The sequence below is a fragment of the Drosophila melanogaster genome, chromosome X (assembly GCF_000001215.4).
Source record: "Drosophila melanogaster chromosome X".
NCBI lineage: Eukaryota > Metazoa > Arthropoda > Insecta > Diptera > Drosophilidae > Drosophila > Drosophila melanogaster.
In genome coordinates, this window is record NC_004354.4 from 17,732,481 (window position 1) to 17,758,165 (window position 25,685).

Consider the following 25,685-nt stretch of genomic DNA (forward strand, 5'->3'; position numbering starts at 1 on the left):
ACATCATCAGTCGCCGGCGGAATGAAAAGGGAAGCGGAGTAGGAGGAGTCATGTGACCATATTGTGCATAGTACGCCATGGCATACAGCGTATAGCGTATAGCATATAACATATAGCAGCATATCGAATTCTGAGCACTTCTGGCCATTGGCTTGCACTTCCGTTTAAATGGAAGGTGGACGATGGACAAAAGAGAGTCTGCCTGAGCCCGTTCTGGGCGCACAGGTGCCAACGTGGGCGACTCGCTCGAATAATCAGAGAAGCGTGAATGAGATAAAAGCCTACACTTAAATCGGTGAAAAAATCGGTGAACTCAAGTACTTAAATCGATGGGAGAATGTATCTTAGGGCCTGAGTAGTATCTCATCTCTACTTAAAGCAGCCTTTAACTTATTTCAAAGCAAGTGATTTTGAAAACACACATATTTTAGTTAAAATTCCAAAAAAAAGTAATTTCTGATGCTTTAATGAAAAAAGTTTTTCTACTTTCTATTCAAATTACAATTTACAAATCCTTTTATACTTAATATCTTTAAAATTGAATCTCGTGTAATGTATATTATAATGTAGAATTACATTTCTTGAGTGATTCATGGCATATAACGTCAAGTTTTACTTAGATATACATATACATATATGTATATAGACATAGTTAAATTTCTTGCAGTGTAGCAAGGAAAAGAGAGGCAGCTAGAGAACAGCTGCTGCGTGTCTGTCGTCGCTACCGTTGGAGAAAGTAATGAAAAAATAGTCAAGTCTTTGTGGCGAAATTTATGTTTATCACCAGAGCACGCACACAACAAATTCAATTGCTAGAAAAATATGGATGGTTAGCAACCAGTTTTCTTTTCGGGCACGCAGCAATTGAAAGCAGATATGGAAAATTATTTTAATAACAATAAAACTAAAAGAAAATAAAACGAAAATAAAAACGCGAAACGCACGCAAGAGGAAAATCCAGTAATGGAAATCAGCAAACCACAAAATTGAGGCCTAGAATTCACACCGCCGTACAAGCAAAACCCCATTTTCGGTTTTTCTCTTTAGTTTTTTTTTTTGTTTTTTTTTTTTTTTTGCAGAGGGGAAAATGCAAAAACCGAACAAGAGAAAGCCAAAGCTCCTCTCAATCATTACAGATTTTTTAGCGCCTTGGGCTGATTGCATACATTATGATTGCTGGCGATTTAATTGGCCTGCATTTATCGATTGGCGCCTACATTTGAGTGGAAAACTCTGGCTTTAAAGTCGAGCTATCTGATAGATAAATTTAGATGTAACACTATATTGAAATAAACTAAAACAAGAATTAGAACTGAGTAGTGCTCGTTTATGTTAATGGTTTCATATTAGTTGTGTACTTTGTAATAACAATTCTGTGTGGGCTAAATAATTTATGCACTCTCTTCTGCTGATTTCTCCATTTCCCTCTCTGTCTCTCTATCTCTCGCTCTCTCTCTCTCTTCTCGATCAGATGTGTAAAACCCCCACCCACTGAAAGAAAAAAAAAAAAAAACACCCACAGCTGCTCATACATAAACAAACATTTCATTTCCATTTCATTCCGCTTTTGTTTCAATTCCGTTTCGTTTCAATTCCCAACGAGCGTAAAATTATTATACAAGTTAAAAGGAAAATTTAAGCCAAAACACTGAAGGCTAATATACATACATACACAGTTACATACGAGTATTATTTATATGTTTTCCTTTGTTGCGCAGTCGCGCGTGTGCAAAAGAACGAAAAACCACTTGGAAAAATTAGCTGAAAAATATTTAGGGGCCGAAAAAAGTCTCTGTCGTAGGAGCCTTTAGATTATTATTTTTATTTTATTTTTTGTTCGTTTTTGAGGGCGGTAAAACCGGTAGGGGTGCGCTTACAGGGCCCAACACGCCATGACCATAAATCTTAATTGCCGACGCAGGCAAGCGAAACCAAGCCAAGTTAAAACCGTCGATGTCAGATGGTTTGGGCCCAAAAAGAAAAAAAGACGAAAAACAGCCCTGTTTAACCAAAATAAATGGGGATGAATGTCCGAGATCAGTGCATATGTGTAATTGTGTGAAACGAAAACATTTTAATGGAATTGATCACTAATTAAAAATAGTAACTCTAGTCCTTAAACTTTAAACTCCTCAAAACGCCCAATGAAATCGGACCAAGCCAGGCCAAATGTGTTTCACCCGTCGCGAGTGTTGTGATCTGAAATTTAAACCTGCCCCTTTGTCGCACAGGAAACCATGTCAAGGTTAAACACTAAAAACTAAAAAAAAAAAACAAAACAAAATATATATGATAACATTAACAAAACAACGACGGCAACGGAAACCAAAAATCTGCAAAGGCAACTTTAGCAAGGATACCAAATAGAAAAGCAGCTAACCAAATCAGAATGAATTGCGGTGCTTTGCGGGCAATTAGCGACGAGGTGCAAATGCAGACGGCGAATTCGACGACTCCGCAACAGAGGAAGATGCACTCCATGCCGCGTACTGTCCCACAGAATTCCCAGAACTCGCAGAACTCAACGCCAAATCCAGCCACACGAACCATGGAACAGCAGCCACCGCCGACTTCGGCTCTGCGGAGGAGCACAATGCCCCGTGGTCGGGGATTGGCCTCCTGTTTGAGGGGCGAACGGGATGATGCACCCACTCCGCCCATTCACGGAACGATGAACACCGATGTGGAGATACTGCAGGCGCTGCAGCTGATGAAGGGCAGCGAGCAGGAGCGAGTTTCTGGGACTGGATCGGGTGCATCCACTCTGGAGGCCACGGGCAGGAGTAAGTATATATGACACCTAAAACTTAAGAATCACTGGGTTATTGAAAAATTGATCTCACAAAGCAATTAACTTTTAATCGATAACATTTGGAATAACCAACATATGTTGCAGTATGGAATGGCACACATTTTCAGACAAATTTTCAAGTAACTAACATTATTTTATATGTATGCGCTAGGATATATACTAAAGTTGAGCTGTAAGTGTGTAAAGACTAAGCTCAGTCAGAAATTGAAATGATTCATCTGTCAACCCAGCTGTGAATCTTCAGATTCGTTGTATCTGTCATCACATTACTGCCCAAGAGGATGAATGGATGGATGGTTGGATGGAAGACGGATGTGACATCATCGAGAATGAGAATTCACAATCATCACTGGATTGGTCGGCCAGTTGGGCAGTTCGTCAGTTCGGCCATTCCGCTTTGAAGTCAATTGTGTGGCGGCATAATTTACAGTTGCACAGTTACGACTGATGACCCGCGCAAAGTAGATAATGCAGTGTTTGGTTGGGAAAAAGTGTCAACGGCACAATCATAATCACAATAATAATGCCTTCGTCTGGGAACCCAAGGGGCCTGGGGCTCTTTATAAAGACCAGAGATCCCAGACACATACGTACATACATACGTGCATACACAGACTCCTGGGTCACCTACAACAATTGCTCAATTTACGAGCGTGCCCCACATTGTCATCGCCGCGACCACTTGCGATGTCTAGCAATTGTATCTGTATCTGTATCTGTATTTCATATTTTGCATTAATTGAAGTGAATTTTACAGCACTAGCTCAAAGGTCAGGCCATGTAAATGGGTCGAGTTTTGCAAAACAAAACACCAAGCAGAAAACACAAAACATCTAGTATTTAGACATCTGGCATTTGCATTTAACACAACTAATCCATTTCAACATCTTTTCCACTACTTACAGGTGAGTACAAGTCGAAGACACTGCCTCGCATACATTTCGATACGGCGTTAAACGATACATCGCTGAATGAAGGTAACAACACAAAGTGCCCGATTGTTCGATTGATTCCCTTTCAGTGTGGTAAATGATTGAGTGAGTGAGTGAGTGAGTGAGTGTGTGACTATGGCGGCAACTTACTCATGCATTATCCGTATCTCAATGTCGTGACATTGTGTCTGTTTCTGTTTCTGATTCCCCGATTTTCATGTGGTGGCGCTTAGAACGCTTTTGCACTGGACTGCCATATAGAGACCTAGAAACCCACAAATGCGAATACTTTTGCCGGCTCAGCGCAATCCGATCTGCTCTGAGCTTATCAGCACTTGCTGGACATTATCACATTCATGGGCGATATTTAACCCTATGCATTTGGATGCCTGGGGGTTCTTAAAACTTGCATTTAATATCAGAAGCTCATGGTGAGAATTATATATCCTTGTTTTCGGGATTCTCAAATAGTAAAATTACTCATTCTATATGTAAATATGCAAGCTGGAATGGTAATGCAAATTTCACGTTAACTATTTCTTTCTTACCAATACAAATTGTACTTTCCTGTCTTGCAAAATCGAAACCAAATGATTATGTGCCACTTAAAGGCAATCAGTCTTAAAACGCTTTATAAATATTTATAAATACCATGCAACTGGGTTAGTTATTAACACCTTTTAGTTTTTTTTGAACAAACAACAAATATTGAATCAGACCGCCGCATAAGTTAATTCCTTCTGCTAAAATCAGCATTTTCAAAAGACTTTGGTTTACTTTCGGTAGCTTCAGGAACTTTAGTATATGATTATTTAAAAGAAAGATACTTGTCATTCATACGCCACTCGCAAAAGAACTTTATAATATTAACTCCCTGCATAAATCGAGGCGTTTTAAGATGATCCACGCAGTAGATTTTACGGTAAAGCTTCGAATTCTACACGTACATATCTACACGAAGTGGCTGTATTCTACACGAGCCAAAAAGTATGCACTATTTCATGGATTAACCATGTTTATTTGCATAACTGCTCAAATGCATGTTGTTATTGAATTTAGGGTAATTCCTTTCCCTATAAATGTAACGGAATTTCGAGAGGCAGGACGTGGCTTATATAACGATCGGCTCGGCCAGGGGTTGAAAGTTGATAAGTAAAGCAGAAAACTCCCTCTCACAACAGTTCATTGTGCCCCTATGCTAATGTAATGCCCATGGAAATGCGAATGGAAATGGTTACTTACGAGCCGCTCGTAAACAAGTCTTCCGTTTTTCGTTGCGGCGAAGGAGGTGAACGTGTCACATAAAACCCCATAGTCACGCACTTCCGCAGTGAACAAAAAACGGGAAGAATGAAAAAAAAAAACACAATAATAAAATAAAATAGAGGTAAAGAGCGAACCAAGCGTTACGACGCTTGGAATGGTTGGGTTGTACGGGGGGGTTGGGGTTCGGTTGGTGTTCCCTTAATTTGTATTATGCCTTGCCCGACTGCCCAACTAGCACCTAACACACATTCATAGACACCCACAGTTGAGGTAGGAAAGTAGGATTACTTAGTGTGCTTCAAAGCGTAGATACATAGATGTCGTATCATACATATGGGCAATAACAACAACTAATAGGAGTTCAATAAAATACTTTTTGTTATTTCAGAAATATATTATAATATATATTAGAAAAATGTAGAAAATTAAAGAATAAGATATAAGATATATAAAAAAAATATAAGATATATCAAAAAAATAAGATATCAGATACATTCTACATTTTAAATTTAGGACACATTCTTATTGAAATTTTGGTATTTTGAAAAAGGCTTATGTTCTTTTTCGCCGCGGTAGCTATCATTTTTACCGCTATTGTGGCGTTGTTGTAGCCCTCTCTCGTTGGTGCTCTCTGCGCATGGGCAGCACCCTCGATGGGCAGCACTGACGATCGTCGACTGCTGTTTTTTTTGTCTTTCGCATTCGAGATCAGCGACTGTGTGAAAAACGTTGTATATTGACATTAAAAACACAAAGAACCGTGCGTTCAATTAGAGCACAATTGTGAAAAGGGATTACTGCCACGTAGAACACGATCATTGCTTGAAAATCGATTAATCGATAGCGACAAAAACGCCGAAAAGTATCGCCGCAGCCATAACATCGCTGCGCGCTGCGCAAATGTTTTGTACATCGCTAGATCAGATCGATTTTAGAGTTCGGGTGGAGTGGACGGAACGGAGCGGCGACGGCGGTTGTTTAAATCGCCCGTTTATTATTGTTTTAGTTTCGCTCTCGCGTGCGTCGGTTTTTACTATGTTATTGCACTTGATTATATTCTGCGTGCATTAAAAATAATACCTCCTTTGCCTTGTTGCTGAGCTACATCTCTAATTTTTTTTAATAATTGTTAAAGCTAGTGCTGTTTTTGTTAAAGTGTTTTATCCCCTAAGTCCAACAACAACAACAACAACAACCGAAAACGCATTCCTGCACACGAAGGAGAAAAAAGATGCGTGTGCGTGTGTATTAGTGCAGTCTCTCTGCGCTGCGTTTGTGTGTGTGTGTGTATGCTGCAACTGGAAACCAAAATTAACCAACAACAACAACGTTAAACCAAGAGTAGTACAAAAAGTAAAGATAAATAATGAAAAACTTAACCAAGCGACAATGTGATGCGAAAAGGCGATAAAATAACAGCAAAAACAAAGCGCGAAGAGAAAGAGAAAAAACGCGGAAATGCAGTTGAGCGCATAATTTTTATAAGCCAAGCGACAAACGCACACTGCAAGAACAGCAACAAAAATAACTCAAAGGCGAAGCGAGAGGGGAAGTAAATAAAATTCAAGAAGTAAAAACAGAAGCATCAGCAAAAAAGAGAAAGAAGTAGAAGTACTAGAAGAAGAAGCAGCAGCAGCAGCAGCAGCAGCAGCGTCAACAAACACAAATACAAAATATACCTGCGTGTGCTCCCTCTCTCTGTCTCTTTCTCCACCTCTCTCACTCTGCGAATGTGTGTGTGTGTGCCATGCTCTCGAAACTACACTGAGCGAAAAATAACAAAATGTTGCAAGCCGCTAGCAGCACAACAACAGCACCAGTGGGAAATACAGCAGACACAGGAAACAGTGAAAGCCCGATAATAGCGACGCCGGAGGAGAAATCCCAAAGACGACGCTCCACATTCTATGTACCATTGGTAATAGAAGACGAAGAGGAGACCAAAAAGGATACGCCCGCAGATCATCTGGTCCAAAAGTCCTCGAGCAATACGAGCCTAAGTAGCAATAGCAATTCCCTAACGAATTCCGAAACAAAATCATCGAAAAGCTATAGTCTGCGCAAATCGAGTTCGGTGAAAAGCGGCGTGGCCAAGGTTAGTGCTCTCTTCGAGCGGAAAACTCCATCGAAAATGTCGCCACCTTGCGGCTTCAATTGGAGCATCAGTGGCAGCGAAAATACGGCCCAATACTCCGATACCGATGATGATGAGGAGAACTCCACGGAGGCACGTCATCGCGAACAGCTGCTCAAGACCCTGCCCAGCGGTAATAATAATTCCACCACCGCATCCCCATCGAAACTGAAACGATATGGCATCGTACTGAACGTCATCAGTTTGAATGGCAGCGATAACGAGCAGTCCTCGTTGGGTAGTAATGGTAGCAGCATGCCATCCATGCCATCAATGCCAAACGGCCAGAACATACCAAATGCGGCTGCGCCCAGGACTCATTTCAATGAGGAGAACGACATTGTCCTGGCCACGCCCCCGCCGCCCAAACAGCAGGCACTATCCGCCGCTCATGAGTCTAACGACTACGATGATGACTCAGAAATAAGTCGCATGCAGACGAACACCTCGACGCCCATAAAGCTAATGAAATCGCGATCGCGAACCAATATACTAGCCGTACCGCTGCCATCGGTGGAGCGTGGTTTGGCCACAACAAATACGACGCCCAATAATAATAATATCAATGGTAATAGTAATGGTAGTACCAGCAATACGACCACTACGACAACGACGACGACGTTGATTACGCTTCGTGCAAAATCGAAGACCCTGCCGCAAAATCTATCGCCCTCAGTTGTTTTACGCGAGGCAGCCGCACTGGATGAGCTCGAGAAGAAGCGGGAGAAGTATCAGGAGAAGCAGGAGAAGCGGGAAAAGCTGCAGGAGAAACAGCGTCAGCTGTTCGGCGGCAGTACGGCCAGTCAGATAGCGGGCTCTTCGCCCTACAAACTGCAGAACAGCTGTTCGGCCACCTCGATACTAACGCACAGTTTTCCGCCGAAGAACCTTTTTCTACTTAAGTCCACGCCCAAACTGTCAACGGATATAGCCGCGGCCACGCCCCCAAATACATCGGCAATCTGTTCGCCGCCCAAGAAATCGCTGAGCTTCATTCGACGTGCCCACTCCACCAAGGTGGCACGCAGCAATTCGCTGCTTAAACCAAATCAGGCTGGAATCCTAGGATCGGGCAGTGGATCCAACGGACTCGGAGTCCATCAGGGCGTCATGCAGGGAGCATTGTCCATCAGCTGTGCTGGGGACAATTCCAGCAACAATGGCAGTTGGGGCAAACACTTCTACCAGCCCTACGATGTGTGTCCCTTGAGTCTGGACGAGCTCAATTGCTATTTCCAGGCGGATCAGTGCGAGAAACTGATCTGCGAACGATTCAAGATCAGGGATCTGGCCATACACATGGCATCCGCATCCGCAATTGGAGCGGATCTCTCTGTGACCACAGAGAATGAGACAACGGCAACGGCGGACGACGATGCGGGACATCATTCGGGTAGGTCGATTCACCCCCCCCCCCCAAAAAACGAAAATTCTTTGTCCCTGCTCAATGGGCAGCAAGTACTACATACATAAGTATTTCCTGTGGCAGACAACCGAAAAACAACCCCTTTGCGATCCCATATACCATTTCATTTCGATCGGATCGAAACAATTCCCGTTTGTATCGAGCAACGGTGATCGCATTTGGTATTCCCCTATCTGCGCAGGGTCACGATAAGATAAGACATAACCCCGCCTCTTAATGACAGTACGGGCCAAAGTTATAGGTCTGCAATAGATATCTTTATCCGAAGAACTGAGAAACTAATCACAAAGGTGTTGGGAACGTATCTAAAATTCCCTTTTTCCATTAGCAAGATCACTTCTGGGTATCGAAAGCGAATCCCATTACTGTATTTCAATTTTGCTCATTAATATCGTTGGGTTTTAGATATAATATGAGGAATCTTAGTAGATCTTTAGTAGAAAATAATATTGTTTCCATATGGAATGATACCGAATAACCAACTCCACAGCACAATGTCATACTTGTTGTTTGTATATTAAGCAGTATTGGTATTTGTTGATATTTATAATACTTCAGATACGCATCATATTATATCGAATTTTTACTATTATTGTACAAATCTGGTAGACATTGCCTAATGATCCACAGATCTATTAACTAAAGTACAAAGTATATAACAAATTGTCTATTAGGGGTGATAATGACTAATATAAAAACTCCATAACACAATGTTATGCTTGTAAATTACCTTCTATTTAATGGGCAGATGTTTGAAGGGCTATTATTATGACCGCAGCTGTGCCCACTGCCCCCCCTCCCTTTTCGTGCGTTCTTCACACTTTCTGGCGTCTCTTATTAAGCCTTCCTGTGCGTTTCTTTTGCGACGTTTACCATCATCAAGCCTGCCAGCTACTTTATTTACACACGATCAGAGGTGAACCCTCCTCCCCCAATCAACGCCACCATATACATAAGCATATATATATGTATATGTATTTATGTGCGCCCAAGTAATATGTATTCTTTTGGAACGTAGCCCAATTGTGTGGCTCAATTGTAGCTCAATTTGATGGCCCTGGAGGGCAGTGAAGCGTCGCACCATGGGCTTCATAGCAGTGCACAGAAAAATAAGAATATTTAATAATATTATGTTACAGAACCAATATTAGACAGGGCTGTATGACATTGTATTGTATATGATTGATTTACAAGTTCTAAAGATCACTTCTTGTTCGATATCATTATTTAGGAGTAGATCAAGTGATTTGATATTGACCTGCATAGCAGTCGTTAAAAAAAAAACATTGAATTAAATGCTGTGATCTGGCTTTCTTGCTGTGTAAATTCTGAATTGAACCTCGGATAAACCGATTCGAAAGTGATTGGAGTGTGTACATAAATAAAGTATCTCTATCCTCTTGCATTCTGATTTGGTATTCCGGGAACATGCCATTGGTGTTTTTTCCAACTAGTGAGACGACTTCTTGAATTATTCCCGCTGTGCTGGCCATTGAATCGGAATCAGTTTTCTATACTTGGAACGCTGCTAGGAAGCTCATTGCATTTCAATGAGTTCGAAAGAGAGAGGATCACGCTCTGCGGTACCGTTAAATGCCCGATCGATTCGCATTAACGCCGCCGAAGAAGTGTGACCAATTCGATTTGTGATCATTTAAATTATGGTCCCACTGTGCGGCGTCGTTTCTGTTTGCTTTGCTTTTTATTTTCCCTTCCCCTGCCTTCTTCTCAGCCAGAGAGAATGGCTACAATTTCAATTTCGTTGCTTTTTTCTGGACTGTTGTTATTTTATTATGATTCACACACACCCGCACCAGAAACCAGTTTTATTTTTGTTTTGAAGCCAGTAGAGAGATAGAGAGCGAGCGAGCGGAGAATGAGAATGCCAAACAAACGAACCGCTTTATTTTAAAACTCAAATTGTTGCTGCCATTTTTCGCTGATGCACTGCAAATAATTGGTGTCAATTTGAAGAGAGTTCAAGAAAATGAGTAAACAAATTGTGGCTGAAATACTTGCAATTATGTTAAATCATCTTGAATGATTGTGTGCCAAACAATTTACGACATCCAAATTGTGATGTAATTTGTAATGCCTTAAGAGTTTTTATTACATGCGAGGGCATGTTATTTGCAATTCTGGTAATAGTGTTGCGCTTTTTGGCTACACAAATGTCTCATTTTTTCAAAAGAACCAAATTTGTAATGCTACGAAATGTAAAAACTTTGTACGTATTATGTTCAAGCAACCCAAAAATAGAGTTTCGAAACACATGTGCATCTTTTTCAAGTGCCTCGCCGTCCATGTCAAGTGGTCAGCAAACATGAAGATAGTGTTTGCTGTAGTTTGCCGCTGCATTCGCTCAGTGCCGTTGTAGTTGTAGTTGCAGTTCAGTTGCATTTTATTTGTAATGTGATAAGGCGCAAACGCTTTCGTAACTAACGACTTAACCCAAGGCGGTTCCCATTTTTCGTCGATAAAGCGGACGCGACGATGGAAATGAAATGAAAATAGAAAATAGACAAGTTCGAAAGGAATATTTATGATTTGGAGAGCGTGCGCTAGTCAAATATGAAGTTACTTCATTATTGATCGACCGACCCCTTATCGCCGCAGACTGAAGACTGCGACTCCATGGTTCCATCAGATCATATATATCACATATGTACACATATATCGCTCAACCGAGCACTGTTGACATTTTCGAGAAATATGGTGAGAAGAAGAGCCAAACAAAGCAAAGTTAAGATAAAGATACTGTGACCATTTATCTGCCACGATCGTTGCTTGTCTCGGTTGGCGGCTGGCTAGTTCCATTTATCAGAGCTCCACTGACGACGGATCGTGAGATAGTGAGTGATCACTGTACGCATTTTCCACTTTCCACACTGTTTTGCTGTGGCTATGGCTTTGGTTTACTTAACGCGTCGATAATTGAGCGCTGACCTTATCGCACAGTTAGCATCTGCCCAAGGCGCCCAAGATAATATATCCGATCCAATTCGATCGATCACCATTTCGGCCAATGATGGTTCGCAGCGAAAGCGAACCTCTCTCTTTAATCCGTTTTAATTGCATCGCTGTCTCAAGAGCCCGAAAACCAAAGAATTTGTTCATGGGAGTGACTCAAGCGATGAGCAATATTCGTATGTGAGTAGTCAGCATTTCAGCATCATCATCACGATCATGAACTCGCGATCTCGTAGGTCCGGTCATCTGGCCAAAAATTACCAAATTATTACACACTCGCCGGAGATTTGGTGTAATATACTAGACCTGATCTCTGCTGACTTCATCGCACTATATATGCGATTGGCCCACCTTTTTTATTTTTTTTTTGCCCGAAATGGTGTTTGCCATCATTGGATTTCATTGGATTTTGAAATGTAGAAACAGACAATTTCGTTTGTATCATCCAATAGAGACTTAATCATTAATCAGTTCTTTAACTCCGAGCTACATTGGTTATTAATGGGGGGTCATCGTTGAAAGTGCAGTTCAAACCCATTCAAATGCTCAGTGGGTGCAATAATTACTTTCTTTATGAGGCAGAAATGTTCAAGTAATTGCAGCTTGTTTCTACAGAAATTTGATAAGCCAACTTGCCCTAGATTATTATGGAAAGTTTGTGAAGAGAAAAAAGAGCATATTTACTATATAGTACACATATAGTATATATATATATATATTAATTTGAAAGTGTTGATTTAATTAAATAATAATACATTTGTTCATGGGCTGCGTGTTCTTTGGCTACCCTTTTTCATTCTGCTGGCCAGATTTGCGTGCCTATTCTAGATTTGGCATTAATCTGGGGGCGTGGAACACCCACCGTCTACGAAATCGGTATAAATGCGCCGTTTTGGACTCACCTTTTTTTTTTGTATATTCATTTATGCTTTATCGCTTTGAATTTGATGCTTTTTGGCTTAGGCTGGCTGTTTGCTTTGCACGCCAGGCGGTAAGATTACGACGATGATACAGTTGCTCATCAACGAGTTTTGATCTTATATAGGAATATTTCATATTTTTTTTTTTTCCTCGCTATTTACCATTTTGTATTAATATTAGAAGTTGTGTGTCTCTTTGTATGCCAAACATGACACAATTTGGTATGTATTTTTCTGAATGAATGACAAATCGTACTGTTTGCATCTGGCGATGGGCATTCAAATGAATCAACCTGGAAATGCGGAAGGCAGCTCCCCTTTTGGACAGCAAAAGAAACGGATGGGCGGAGTAACCCATTAAACATGGATTATGGAATGGCCTGCCCGTTTCTTCCGATGCCTCTTTTGCATGCCATCAGATAAAAATGATGTTTGCTCTCTCTCCCCCTATGAGTCAGAATGATGGAGTCCATGGGCTCCACCTCCTTCATCTTCCACGACACGACGGTACACACGATATCCCCCTGTTTTCATGGCTAACTTTGTAGGTGGCCTGCCTTCGACAAGGTCGCTTTGTTTTTGGGCTCGTTCTTCATTTTCTTCTTGGCTGTGCGGGCGGCTTTGTGGAAAGGAGAAGACGAGATGATGCCCAGGTGGAAACTGGTTTCTGGTTCCCGGATTCTGAGCTCAGTTTCAGCTACAATTGCACTGCGGCAAAGACGACTTAAGGGACAATTCTATTTTCCTCGATTAAGGTGATATATTATGTAATTACAGCACTCTCTATCTATTTCTTAATCTAATGATACAATGTGAAGTAATTGCCATGAACTTATTAGCATTAATTTTCCCTTAAATGGTATTTTTAATTTGATAAATAAATACAAAATATACAGTGTTAAGTTGCTATTCCCGTTATGCCGAATTAAATTATTCAAGTTGATAATAAAGTAAATGTTTCATGGTTTTTAAGTACAATGAGACAGATACGCAGAGTTTTTTTTTATTTGGAAAACAGGTCTGATAACCTGAATTCGAATCATCTGGTCCGTGTCACTTGGTTCTATTCTCTGTGTTGAGTGTACTCGCTTAGCATCTTGCCACGGTAATGAGGCACATGAATGATGAATCATTGCTACCTGCCCCTTCCGCTGCTGCCATTGCCACTGCGCTTGCCGCCTTGCCTCAGTTTCCATGTCTTCTCGCTGCTCCGGCTGTTGTTATTTCTTTTTTTTTTTTTGCGGCAGGTGATGCGGTGATGTTGATGGCTCTCCGGAGCTGGGATAAATTCATTTCAGCAGCAGCTGCTCCTTTTCTTTTGTTCGGCAGGCGAAAACCAGTTTTAAGTCTTCCAAAAAAAAAAAAAAAAAACGAAAACGAACTACAACCGATTCATGCCAAAGTGTTTTGGCCGTTTTTGTTATGCGGGACGGGATTCCAGAGGAATGTGCGGGAGATGTTGTGAGATGGGATGGGAATTCATCATTTAGGGATTAAAATACTTGCCGAACTGAATCTGAATCACCTGAAAAGAAGGTCAATGAAATGTGTTCGAGATGAGAATTGTGGCAGTTGGCACTTGTGAGATAATCCCTACTAATGCCCATATCCTACGCTTCCTTCTTTGCAGATACGTCCTATGAGAAGGCGTGCCGCCGTGGATCAGCGCCCACCACGCCCATTTTGGGCAGCAAACAGCACCAGACGGAGCACAATGCCACCTCGCGTTTCACCAACTTCTTTTCCAAGAAGTAAGTTCCCAGTATAATATATATATATATATTCAGGTTCACAATATTAATAATATGCCATTGTTTTCCTTTGCCACAGATCCAATCCTTTGAAGCGGACCAAGTCGGTGACCAAGCTGGAGCGGACCAAGCGCGGATCCGGCGGACTGAGGGGCTCCCGCTCGCACGAGAGTCTGCTGTCCAGTCACGCCGTCATGTCCACCATAGGTGAGTTCTGGCTCATAATGGAGTTTTGGCCAAACCCTCAAACCATTTTCTTTTTCTTTCTTCTTCTAGATCTCTCGTGCACTGGGGCGGTGGGCGTGGCGCCCGTGCATCAGTCGGTTCTGGGACGTCGTCACTGTTTCCAGGTACGGGGCGGGCCTCGTGGCGAGCGGTACTACTCATGCGGATCGCGCCAGGAGCGCGACCTTTGGATCTACTCGCTGCGCAAGTCGATCGCTCCGAATGCAGAGCACACGCGTCGCACGGACAACTCGCTGAAGATGTGGGTGTACGAGGCGAAAAATCTGCCGCCCAAGAAGCGTTACTTTTGCGAACTGCAATTGGACAAGACGCTGTACGGCCGGACTTCGGTGAAGCTGCAGACGGATCTGCTGTTTTGGGGGGAGCACTTCGATTTCCCCGACATACCCGAGATTAATGTGATCACTGTTAACGTTTTCCGTGAGGTGGACAAGAAGAAGAAGCGGGACAAATACCAATTTGTGGGATCGGTGAAGATACCCGTGCACGATGTCACCTCCAGATTGCCCTGCGAACAATGGTATCCCATACTGAGCGACAAGGCGGGCGACAGTCTGGGCAGGACATCGGGCGGCGGCGGCAGTGGGTCCAAGGACAAGGAGCAATTGCCCACGCTGAGGATCAAGTGTCGTTTCCAGAGCACCGACATCCTGCCCATCAATGTGTACGGCAACTTTTTGACGTACCTCAAGGAGAACTATAAGCGCGTGTGCGAGACCCTGGAGCCGGTGATCGGAGTCAAGGCCAAGGAGGACATTGGACAGGCACTGGTGCTGCTGATGCACGCACAGGGATTGGCGGGCGCCTTCCTCACCGATGTGGTGGCCCTCGATCTGCTGCGAGTTGGCGATCAGAGGCTTACGTTCAGGGGCAACTCCTTGGCCACCAAGAGCATGGAGGCATTCCTCAAGCTGACGGGCGAACAGTATCTGCAGGACACACTATCCGCACCAATAAACGAGCTAATTCAGTCGGAGAGGGACTGCGAGGTGGATCCCACCAAGACGAGCGGTTCGTCGGCGGGTTCGCTGCAGCGACAGCAGGCCGCCTTGCGTGGCGCGGTCCGAGGGGCGTGGCAGTGCATCTTCGAATCGCACAAGCATTTTCCCGCCCAGTTACGAAATTGCTTTGCGACGTTCCGGGAGCGCTTGCAGCAGCTGGGCCGTCAGGATATGGCCGACAACCTGATCTCGGCGAGCATTTTCCTGCGCTTCCTGTGCCCGGCCATCCTGTCGCCGTCGCTCTTCAATATCACCAGCGAACTGCCGTCCGCACGGGCCACCCGCAATCTCACACTGGTGGCCAAGACCCTGCAAACATTGGCCAATTTCACCCGCTTCCAGGGCAAAGAGAACTTTATGGAGTTTCTCAACGATTTCCTCGAGCAGGAGGCCGCTCGCATGCAACAGTTTCTGGAGATTATATCCACGCGGCCGGAGCACCCAGCTCCAGACTCGATCCTCGATTGGGCCGGGTACATCGACCAGGGCAAACAGTTGTCCATACTACACAGTTTGCTCAGCGAAAGCCTGGCCAAGCTGCCGGAGGCCAGGCAGCACGAGCTGGATCCGTTGCAGCATATTCTCGATGAAATCAGCCGAGCCAAAGAGCATGGCATGGGCACAGCACTGCCGGGTGGATATTTGCCGGCCACCTCGTCTACGCACTCGATAGCCAGCGAGAATCAGGAGAATCGCAATCCGGGATCCTCGGGCTCGCACGCTGGCTCCAACTCGGAGCAGTTACTGCCACAACAAAGCCAGTTGGCCCAGCCGCAGCATGCGATTGTTAGTAAACCATTATCTGCGGAGCGCGGCATCATGCGAGGAGTACTTACGCCGAATTCTCTGGAGAAGAATATCTTTAGATACAATGATCCCACGGTTAATGGCTTACTGCAGCAGCAGCAGCAGCAGCAGCAGCAGCAGCAACAACAGCAACAGCAACATCAGCAGCTGCAACAGCATGGCCATCAGCAACAGCCGCACCACCAGCATCCACTCCAGATGCTCTCCAATTCACAAACCTCCATTGCCGGCAACCAATATATGAGTTCGCCAGGAGGCCTGCAGCATGCCCAATCGCAGACCTCGATGGCGTCCTCATCGCTTAATGGGAGCAGCAGCAATTTGCTGCACGGCCACCAGCAGCATGCCCATCACCCGCAGCAACTGCATCCACATCACTGCCCGCCGGCGCCACAGACCAGTGCCTCCAGCACTATGGAGCGCATGGATCGCATGAACTATCCGTATATGTCGCACAATGGCAATGACTACGAGACCAGCACGCCTTCGAGCACTCGCTCCAGGACACTGCCACGGAATGGAAATCCCAATGCCAATGGCAACGTGGGCAGCAGCAACAATAACCAGAGCGGCAGCTACGATGACATGCACGGGGAGTTCCAAATCCAGATCTCTGGGTTCGATACGAGCAGTGCTTTTGTCTGCAAGTCGCCCACACCCATGATGAAATCCAGTTTGGGACCAGCGGGGGCCGGACGAAGTCATCACAAACTGAATTTGGGAATACCCGATCACTCAGGTGGCTATGTGCGGGGTAATAATTTGAATCCCAACTCGAATATGCCCAAGAACTTGGAGGATCTGGACGATCTGTTCAAGTACGCCGAGGAGCATGACGTGGCGGAACCAGCGAACCATCACAATCACAACCAGGGTCAGCAGAACCACCAGGGACATCTGAAGCCGGCCGCCGTTCCCGGCAAGGAGCAGCTGTCGGCGAAAAGCAGTCACTGCAGTTCTGGCTACCAGAGCATCTCCACAAATCCCTCGCCCTCGCAGTCCTCCAGTCCCGTGGAGAGCCAGCTGAAGGCCGCGATGGGCAGTCACAATGCGCCGCTGGCCTTCAAGAATCCCTCCTATCAGCTTCAGCCCCAAACTGGCTCGTCCAGATCATCGGCACAGAGTAATACACACCAGCAGCAGCAGCAGCAGCAACAACAACAGTTTGGCAGCCGCTTGAAACCAATTGGCGGCGGACTGGTGGCCGCGAGGGCGGCTTTCCTCAACAGTGGCGGAGCCTTGGAGGCGGCCACTTTGACGCCCAGCTCCTCGGACGAACAGCTCTCGGCGGATAATTACTTCAGTTATGCAGCGGCTGCAGCTGCTGGAGCGGGTATTGCCACCAAATTGGAGGCTCAACGCTCGCTCAGCGGCGGCAGTAGCTCCTCCACCTCAGCATCTGCGTCCACCTCGAATCTTGGCAAGAGCGGCGGCTCATCCGCCTACGGGCGGCTGAATGGGCCGCTGAAGCGCGAGGATGTCTACGGCAGTGGCTACGGCGGCAGCAGTGGAAATGTGGGCTATGGCTTGTCCACTTCCAGTGCCGCGGGACACCATCAACATCCCCACCAGCAGCAGCAGAATCCGATGCAGCAGCAGCAGCAAAGGGAACGGGATCAGGAACACAAGCAGTATGCCGGCAGTGTGGCGGGCAGCGTGGGATCGGCCACATCAGCGGCTCAGAGGCGCCTGAGCTTGGACTCGGCGCGCACGCTCTCCGACAGCAGCACGGATACAGAGGGTGAGTTGGGCAAATGCGTGTGAATCTAACTACGAAATAGATAATTTGACATAAATTCTGGTTCCAGGACACTGCAACCAATTGCAGGAGGGCAAGCGACGCAGGCAGTTGCGCAGCAGTGGCGGCAGCGGCGGAGGAGGAGCCGGTTCTGAGCAGGGACTGGGCAAGAGCTATGACCAGAACGGAGAGATTCAGCTGCTGCAACAGACGCTGGACACGCTCTGCCACACGCTGGACCGGGATGAGGCCGAGCTTCGCGACTCCAGCGACGAGCTGTTTGGCCTGCAGCGTCCGGCGGGCAGCAATGGATCGAACAATCTTAGCCTGCAGTCGGAGTCCACTATGCGCAGCATCATCGACAGGTGGGGATTGAATTCAATTCGAGACGCAAGCGATGTAGCCAAAATAGGTGTTCCTTCGTCAATGCTTAACCTAAGCTTTCAATAACCACACTAATTTTGGCCACACGGCTGTCTAAATATTTTGCATGGACCCATCCTTCAGGGGTAAACCTAATTAAAGTTTCTTTCAATCCTCCTGCAGACTCATAACCATGGAGGAGGAGCTGCGACGCGAGCAGCTGAAGATGTCGCTGGCGCTGTCGCACAAGCAGCGCGTGATCGAGGAGCAGGGCCAGCAGATTGCGGCACTGGATGCGGCCAACAGCCGGCTGCTGAGTGCCCTGACCGCCCTGCGCCAGCGGTACGAGACCCAGCAGCAGCAGCAGCAGCACCAAGCACCACCAAAGACCCAGAAGCCGCAGTGAGCGGATGGGGGGCAGAGAGGAAGGGCAGAGATGGAAGGAGACTAAGGAGGATTAGGAGGTGACCGCGACCGAACCCGAAACCGAAACCGATACCTAGCATACCTAGCATACTGACGGTGGCATCTTTGTTGCGCTGGACACCGTCGCGGTCCCGTCTTAGAGATACCTTTTTGTTTATTTTTTTTTTTAGATATTTTTTTTGTATGCTACATAAATTATAATATATATACTACATGTTTAATATATAACTATGCATAACATACATACATACATTATACATAATTTCTCAATCTATGTTTAAAACCAACAAATTGTGAAAACGCTAAACGCAGCTGCAAAGGCAGCAAGATAAACCCCAGAAGATCGGAGCATGGAAGTGAAGAAGAACCAGAACAAGTTAAGATAATGAATAAAATTATAACCAAAGTTAGACAAAAATGCACGACTTGGCTTGGCTCATTTATTTTTATTATCTACAATTTTTTGTTAAATATTTGCAGATTGTATGTAGAGTTCGGTAACATGGATGTAACTTACACGGAAGGTACGTTGTCAGTGTAGATGAGAGAAGGCGACACCTAGCGGTACATGCTTACATTCTTAGTAACTGGATAATAAAACAGCACCGCCGATGTAAGATGTATATGCAGTGATCGTTTCAACATTCAAGAGTAGAGGGCGCCGCTTACTTTTTGATAAGCCTAAAGTTAGATGGAGCCAGCAGTCTTAAAAACAACATTTTGTTATTAACAATCAAGAAGTTTAAGATCTTTAAGATCTTCATTTAAAATCAAATAAAAAATATTTACATTATTTAAAAAATCGTATAAAACGTCTATGTTATTGATAAACTCATAAATGGTAGGTCCAATACTTTTTTATAAAAGCAAACAAAAAAGTATTTATTTAAATTAGTTAGACAGTAAATAAGTATCGAATAAAAAGCCATTTAACCCATTTATGTAGCTAAACTTTGAGCAAAGATCTTTTGATAGCCAACTATAGAGGCGCGCTCTATTGAAAACTCAACAAATATGGATAAATGTTAAATATCGGGCCGATAAAGCAAAGTGAATTATACAAATCATATATTTAAGCTGATCCCCTCCGCAGGGAGCCCAAAGAATATGGTTTTTCGATGAGCAACAATCGGTAATCAGGTTCAAATGCGATCGCCCTGCTTTGTCAACGATTTTGATGGGGGAACACAGCATATCATCATATCATTTTTCTTACCAAAAGAGTGCCTATAAATTGTAACGGAAATCTGGTTAGCTCTCGTTGGGGACAGCAGGGTATCCACCACCACAATGGAAAAGGGGGGAGGGGCGCCTCTGCGACTGCTGATGGACTGACTGGCCGGTCAACTTTTGACGCCTCCTTTGTTTTCCTTGGCTCTTTGTTGCCTTGTTGCCATGTTTGGCTGCGGTTTTTTTTCCCATTTTTCCCAACCGTCTTGTGATTAATTACATTTTCTTCTGCCGGTTTTCTCTCTTTCCTTCTGCCTCTCGTTTTGGCCGCTTTTCAATTCAATTTTTTGGGCCTCATCGTCAGCTTCAACTTCATCGTCAGCGTCACTTTTTGAAATTAAATTTTGATTAATTGCAGTCGGCACCTTCTTTTTGGTGTTTCTCGTTTTTCGAGTGCGGCGCTACGGGAAGAGTGTTTTGCAGCCTGCCACTCCACAATCGGAATTCGCTGCACTTGCCCCGCGTCCTGCTCTTTCAACCCCACCCCCCGCTGGCTGGTTGGTCGAGGGGAGGGGTATGGAGGAGGAAAACCTTCTCGAGACGAAATAATTTTCAGGTGTGAAAAATTTTGAAATGCGCTTTCAATTTGCGCTGCCGCCAAGCGAAGATGAGAACGGAACGGAACGGTGCGAAGCGGAGCGGTAAGGCAGCCGATGCAGATGGAGATGGAGATGTAGAAGCAGACTGCGCCCCATTAACGCAGCAACCAAATAAAGTCATTACCAATGCGCAGGTTACCAAAGAGGTGGGAGGGGGGCCAGGGACTTATTGCACTGCAAGAAATTAGATACTCCATAAAGTGCAGTTTAAAAATGTGTTTTTAGAAATGTATCTTTAGCTGATAATTCGTTAATCTTAGCCTTTAAAATGGTGACTAATCGTGTCAGTACGTTGATATCATCTCAGTACTACATTTAAAATTATAATTAATAATTCATTATTCGAATTATCCCTGTATTAATGATGCTTTTTTAAATAGTTTAATATTTAACGCTGACTGCAATAAAAGTCATTTCAGTATGCTAATATGATAGTAAAAAGTAAAATACCATTCTAATTTTAATCAATGGTGATTTGTGATAAGGGGTAGCAAATAATTATGTAATATTGGGCTGCAATAATTATTATTCTCAGTGCAATGGCACTGGTAAGCAGCCATCTAATGCGCCCCAAACAATTTGCTACGTAGGCCGCGGCCACACCTACCTGCTGCCAATGGCCAACATGCAATGTGCCGTCCAAAACCACCGCCCCCTCGTAAAAAAAACCCCCCTCCCCCCACCACCATTCCCCTCCTGGTTAATAGACCTAGAGACCAGCCTCGTTTGCAGGAAGGAACCAAGCGGAGGAATCCAAGTCAGTTTTCGTGTCTTGTGGCTAGCTGCAAGTCCAACTCCGAGGACCGAGATCAGATAACTCAATTATTCGCGGCGTAAACAAATGCTGCCTTTCAGGGTTTTTAGCCAACATCCCGTCCATCTGCACCGCCTCAACCAACCCCACCACCCAACAACACCTCTCTACGGCCAGCCAGAGCGAAGGGCAATGGAATGGAGTCGAATGGGATGGGTTATTATCCCAGGCATAAATGGATTGTAAACGTGATTTTTATAGTCATTTAGCATAATAATGCATTTTATGGTTTTGGCCAGTCGGAGCACACGCTCTATCTCGCTCCCATCCTTGCTGCCATCTCGCTCTCTTCCTGCCACCTCGTCGTCCAGTTTTCTTCTTCTGTCTCCGGTTTAAACTTTCTGCCAGCGCTCTTTATTTTTCGCGGTTTTCGCGTCAATTATACCAGACTTGGTGGCTTTTCAGTGCTGATTAGTGCACCGATTTCCAGCGAGCTAAAGTGACTGCAATAAATATGTGCGGTGAGGTAACAAATTTTTTTAAAAATTTAATCAAATTTCAATCTTAATTTCAAAAGAAAAGTAAGAAAATGTATGCCAAAATCTATTCACTTGCGCTGAGGCAATTAGCAAATAATTAAATTAAAATGTTTTCATTGTGGGACATTTAATTTAAGATTAAGATAAGATTCTTGGCAATTACTTTCTTATATGATAAAAGATATGTTATTATTCTTTATGAAATTTGCAACTTAATGATCACGTATGTATCCTATTGATTACACGATTTCGCCAACGCATAAACTCAAATCTTTCGATTCAGTTGAACAGTCTTCAACTTCGCCGTCGACTCTTTTTTTCACCAATTTGCGCCCCGTTCACGTTTGTTATTCACGCTTTTCAATTGAGAACACGCCGCCAGATGTGCTCCTTCCCCCCCCCGTAACCCCCTAACCACCCAGCCTGTCAGTTCCACGCCGCCCCTGGCAGCCCCCCCCCCTTTCGGACGAGCGGTGGAAGGGGGGGGAGGGGGTATCACGGCTGGGGCCTCGTTTTATTGTTTGTCTTCTTTATTACAAGTTAAAGCGTAATTACTCAACAAATATGCGGCAATTTGCAAGCGAACAGCAAGTTCAGGCAACTTGAGCCACAAACTTGAAGAATCGAATGGGATGCATACCGCCCGTAGAAACAGGAAGGGGGTGTGGGGCTTACTTCAGAAGTGAGGGATCCGAAGAAACCAAAGGGAAGGCTCCGCCCGAGTTCGGAGTCCGTGAGCTGCAGAAATCAATCGACCAAATGTCCGACTGCAAATTTGTTTTTATTTATTTCCTACTCGGCCTGCAAAGTCCAAGCCGAAGATGTGCACTGAAAAAAACGAAAACTATTTTGTATTATTGAAAATATAGAACAAACATAAAAGTTAATTCGGTTTTGAGTAGCCGTATAGTATATGTTGGTAACCTGTTCAATGTGCTTACAAATGCTTCAACAAATTCTATAGTGAAAAATACTCCTTAAAAGATATTTATAAATAAATCTATTCCATTTCATTCTCCATAACACTTTCAAATTGATTAAATATTCTAGTTGTTTCAAATTGAAATTGAATTCGATTGGGGGTCACAGATTCAATCAGGTTTTTTCTTGCAGTGGAGCTTAAACTGCGACTGAGACTGGCGGATGGATGGATGAATCCTTGGTGTGCTTGATGTTAGCCGACGCCAGAAATGAAATGAAGTAATCCAATTTGCTCACCGGTTGTCCAACGCCAGTGGCCCAAGGTGCTTATTAGTGCGCCTTGCTTTGGAAACTGGACACTGGACATCGGACTTGAGACTTGGGACTTGGGAGTTGTCTTTGAGTGACTGCTGCTGCCTGATTTGGATTCCGATTTAAGGATGCCCGTCCTTTAGCTTGGGTACACCATAAAAGTCTCTTAACTCCTGCATAAATCTCCATTTGATGGCAACCCTCGGACTTGGGCTTGGATTCAGATTCAGATTCAGATTCAGATTGAGATTTCTGATTCCTGATTCCTGTTCCAATTGCAATTCCAATCTGTTGCGGAGGGTGTTAAGCGCTCGACGCAGCGCCCGGAATTATTATCGAAATACTTATCAAACAATAAAGTAAACTCTCGGCTGAATGCAGATTTATGTATGATTTATATGGCGGACCGGCTATCTACATGGATCCGATCAAACCGCACGCGACCTTCATAAAACTCCAAATGGCAGGAGAGTAATTTCCAAATTATTTCCAGCAGCCCGTGCCCTTTTTTTTTTTTGGGTTGGTCCTGGCACAATGGACTCGCGTCTCCTGGTGTCGTCTGACTGTCAGAAATGTCGAATGTTTATCAAAACAAGTAAATCGCATAAAAATAGAGCCATTGTCAAGGGTTCGGACCGCACGGGGTCGTGCGCCCCTGTCGAAAAGCCGAGGGGAGGGTTCTTATTTCGACCGAACTTAGGTCCTCGAGCGATGCTGGTCGCCCGATTAGCCGCATATAAATCGTACTTAAGCCATTATAAATTGTTATCCTATCATCCCATTGGACACAACTAACCATTTGAATGGGTACTCTAGTATATTTTGGCTGGGAAACAATGCGATAAGTCAAGAAGGTATGCCATTTCTACGAATAATACTATTTAGAAATGTGCTGAACACACAGTCTTGTTTAATACACAAGATCCATAAAAATCAATAGACACACCTAAAATGTTTTGATCATCGGTAATATTAAAGTATACAATTGAAGTATTATAGTAAATGGGTATATATTCTATATATATATACCTAAAGCAAATCAACAGTCCTCTTGCCCCATTTGTTAGCTTTGCAAGCCCCATTTTTCAACTGCAAGTTCCATTTGGGCAGGGATTTTTGCAGTGGCCAAAAACACAGATCCGGTAATCCCGGCCCGCCCGCTGGTAACCGTCATCATTCGGCGTCATCTTCTCACGCTCTAAACAACTATTAGTGTGCCACTTTACAGGCAATACCCGCTAAGCCCGACCGCGGCGAACGACTGCCAGGCAGTCGCTAATCCTCGTCGATTGCTCACTTTAATGCCGGCCACCCTCCGCTCGAGACTTCCGATTTCGATTCGAAATGCCATTGCCGTTCGTTTCTATACCGATTTTCCCTTCCATTTCCCACTCCATTTTTCCATTTCCCATTTCCCGGCTCTTTGTTTACGTCATGTTGTACATGCTAAGCCGACAAATCGGTTGCGATTGATTAAAGTGCGACTCGAGCCGCACGGCATCCATCCCTCCGATTGCCCGATTGCTATCTTGACTTCATTTTCGGTATTGGTCGCACCGCTTTTTTGGTTTTTGGTTTTGATTTTTGGATTCGGGTTGCGGGATTTGGGCGTTTGGGCGTTTGGGTGCCTGGTCCTTGGTCCTTGGGAATCCGACAAAAGCCGCTGTGCGACTCGAAAGGTAAGCCGCTGACGTCGTCCACCTTGTCTTGTCAGTCACCTTCGGTGCAGAGAGAGAAAATACGATTGGATTAACAGGAATTTATAAGACGTTTTTGGCTTTAAACATACCTAAAAAGATATATGTACAATACATAAAAGGCACTTCCTTGCTAATTTATACAAGACTATATAAGACTTATGTTATTCAAGCTTCTAAAAATGTTAGCAATTAACCAATTTATATTTCAAATTTAACAGTATTATTTCAAGATTGACCAATTGACTTTACAATTGTGCAGATACTTAATTACTTTATTAACTAATTAATCCTTAAAGTTTTTTCCCAGTGTGCCTTTGTTGTCCTTTTCGCGCTAAGCGCGTGAAATTTGTCATATCCTTATCGGCACTTCGTCCCCGTCCCCGTCCCACCACCCTTACTCCTTCACCGAATCTGGTGGTTAGTTTTCCATAAAGCACGTCGGCCAAGGAGGCGTGAAATATGCCCGGACTAACCACGTCCCCGGAGAATCCGATCTGAAACGGAATCCCGCACCGGAGGCGGAGCTCAGCTGAGTCCTCTGTGGTTTCGCTAGCCGTGAAATCGCTGCGTGTGCCCGGCTCGAGCGGCTGTCGGGGATTTGCGACTTACTTGCCTAGATGCACATCGAATTGTCCCCGGGCGGATTGCACCTCCATCTCCGAAGACGAGGTCACCACTGCGCCAGATGCAGATGTGGGGTCACCAGGGTGAACAGATATGTATACCCTAAGTAAGTATGGTACTTGGCAAAAAACAAAGCAGTACCTAAGAAGGAACGCATTATTAACTTAGAAACTAATTACAAAATGTGGCAATCAGTTTAGTTTCTTAAACTCAG

General features: G+C 44.4%; 1 protein-coding gene across 9 annotated transcripts in view; it reads left to right on the top strand.

Moving 5' to 3' along the window:
- raskol overlaps window positions 1-19,527 on the top strand; it is a 41,864-nt gene extending 22,337 nt beyond the window's left edge. For 2 of the 9 annotated variants that reach the window (NM_001201734.3, NM_001103542.4), the window contains 6 exons: window positions 3,718-3,789; window positions 14,091-14,211; window positions 14,291-14,418; window positions 14,488-18,006; window positions 18,074-18,368; window positions 18,550-19,205. In NM_001201734.3, the coding sequence (NP_001188663.1) occupies window positions 3,718-3,789; window positions 14,091-14,211; window positions 14,291-14,418; window positions 14,488-18,006; window positions 18,074-18,368; window positions 18,550-18,772 (4,358 nt within the window). In that variant the 3' untranslated portion in view covers window positions 18,773-19,205. Of the gene's footprint in view, window positions 1-2,231; window positions 2,784-3,717; window positions 3,790-5,932; window positions 8,538-14,090; window positions 14,212-14,290; window positions 14,419-14,487; window positions 18,007-18,073; window positions 18,369-18,528 lie in introns of those variants that run through there. The other 7 variants (NM_001298456.1, NM_167576.3, NM_001298459.1 and 4 more) reach the window with 7 other exon arrangements.
- Window positions 19,528-25,685: the final 6,158 nt, after the last annotated feature.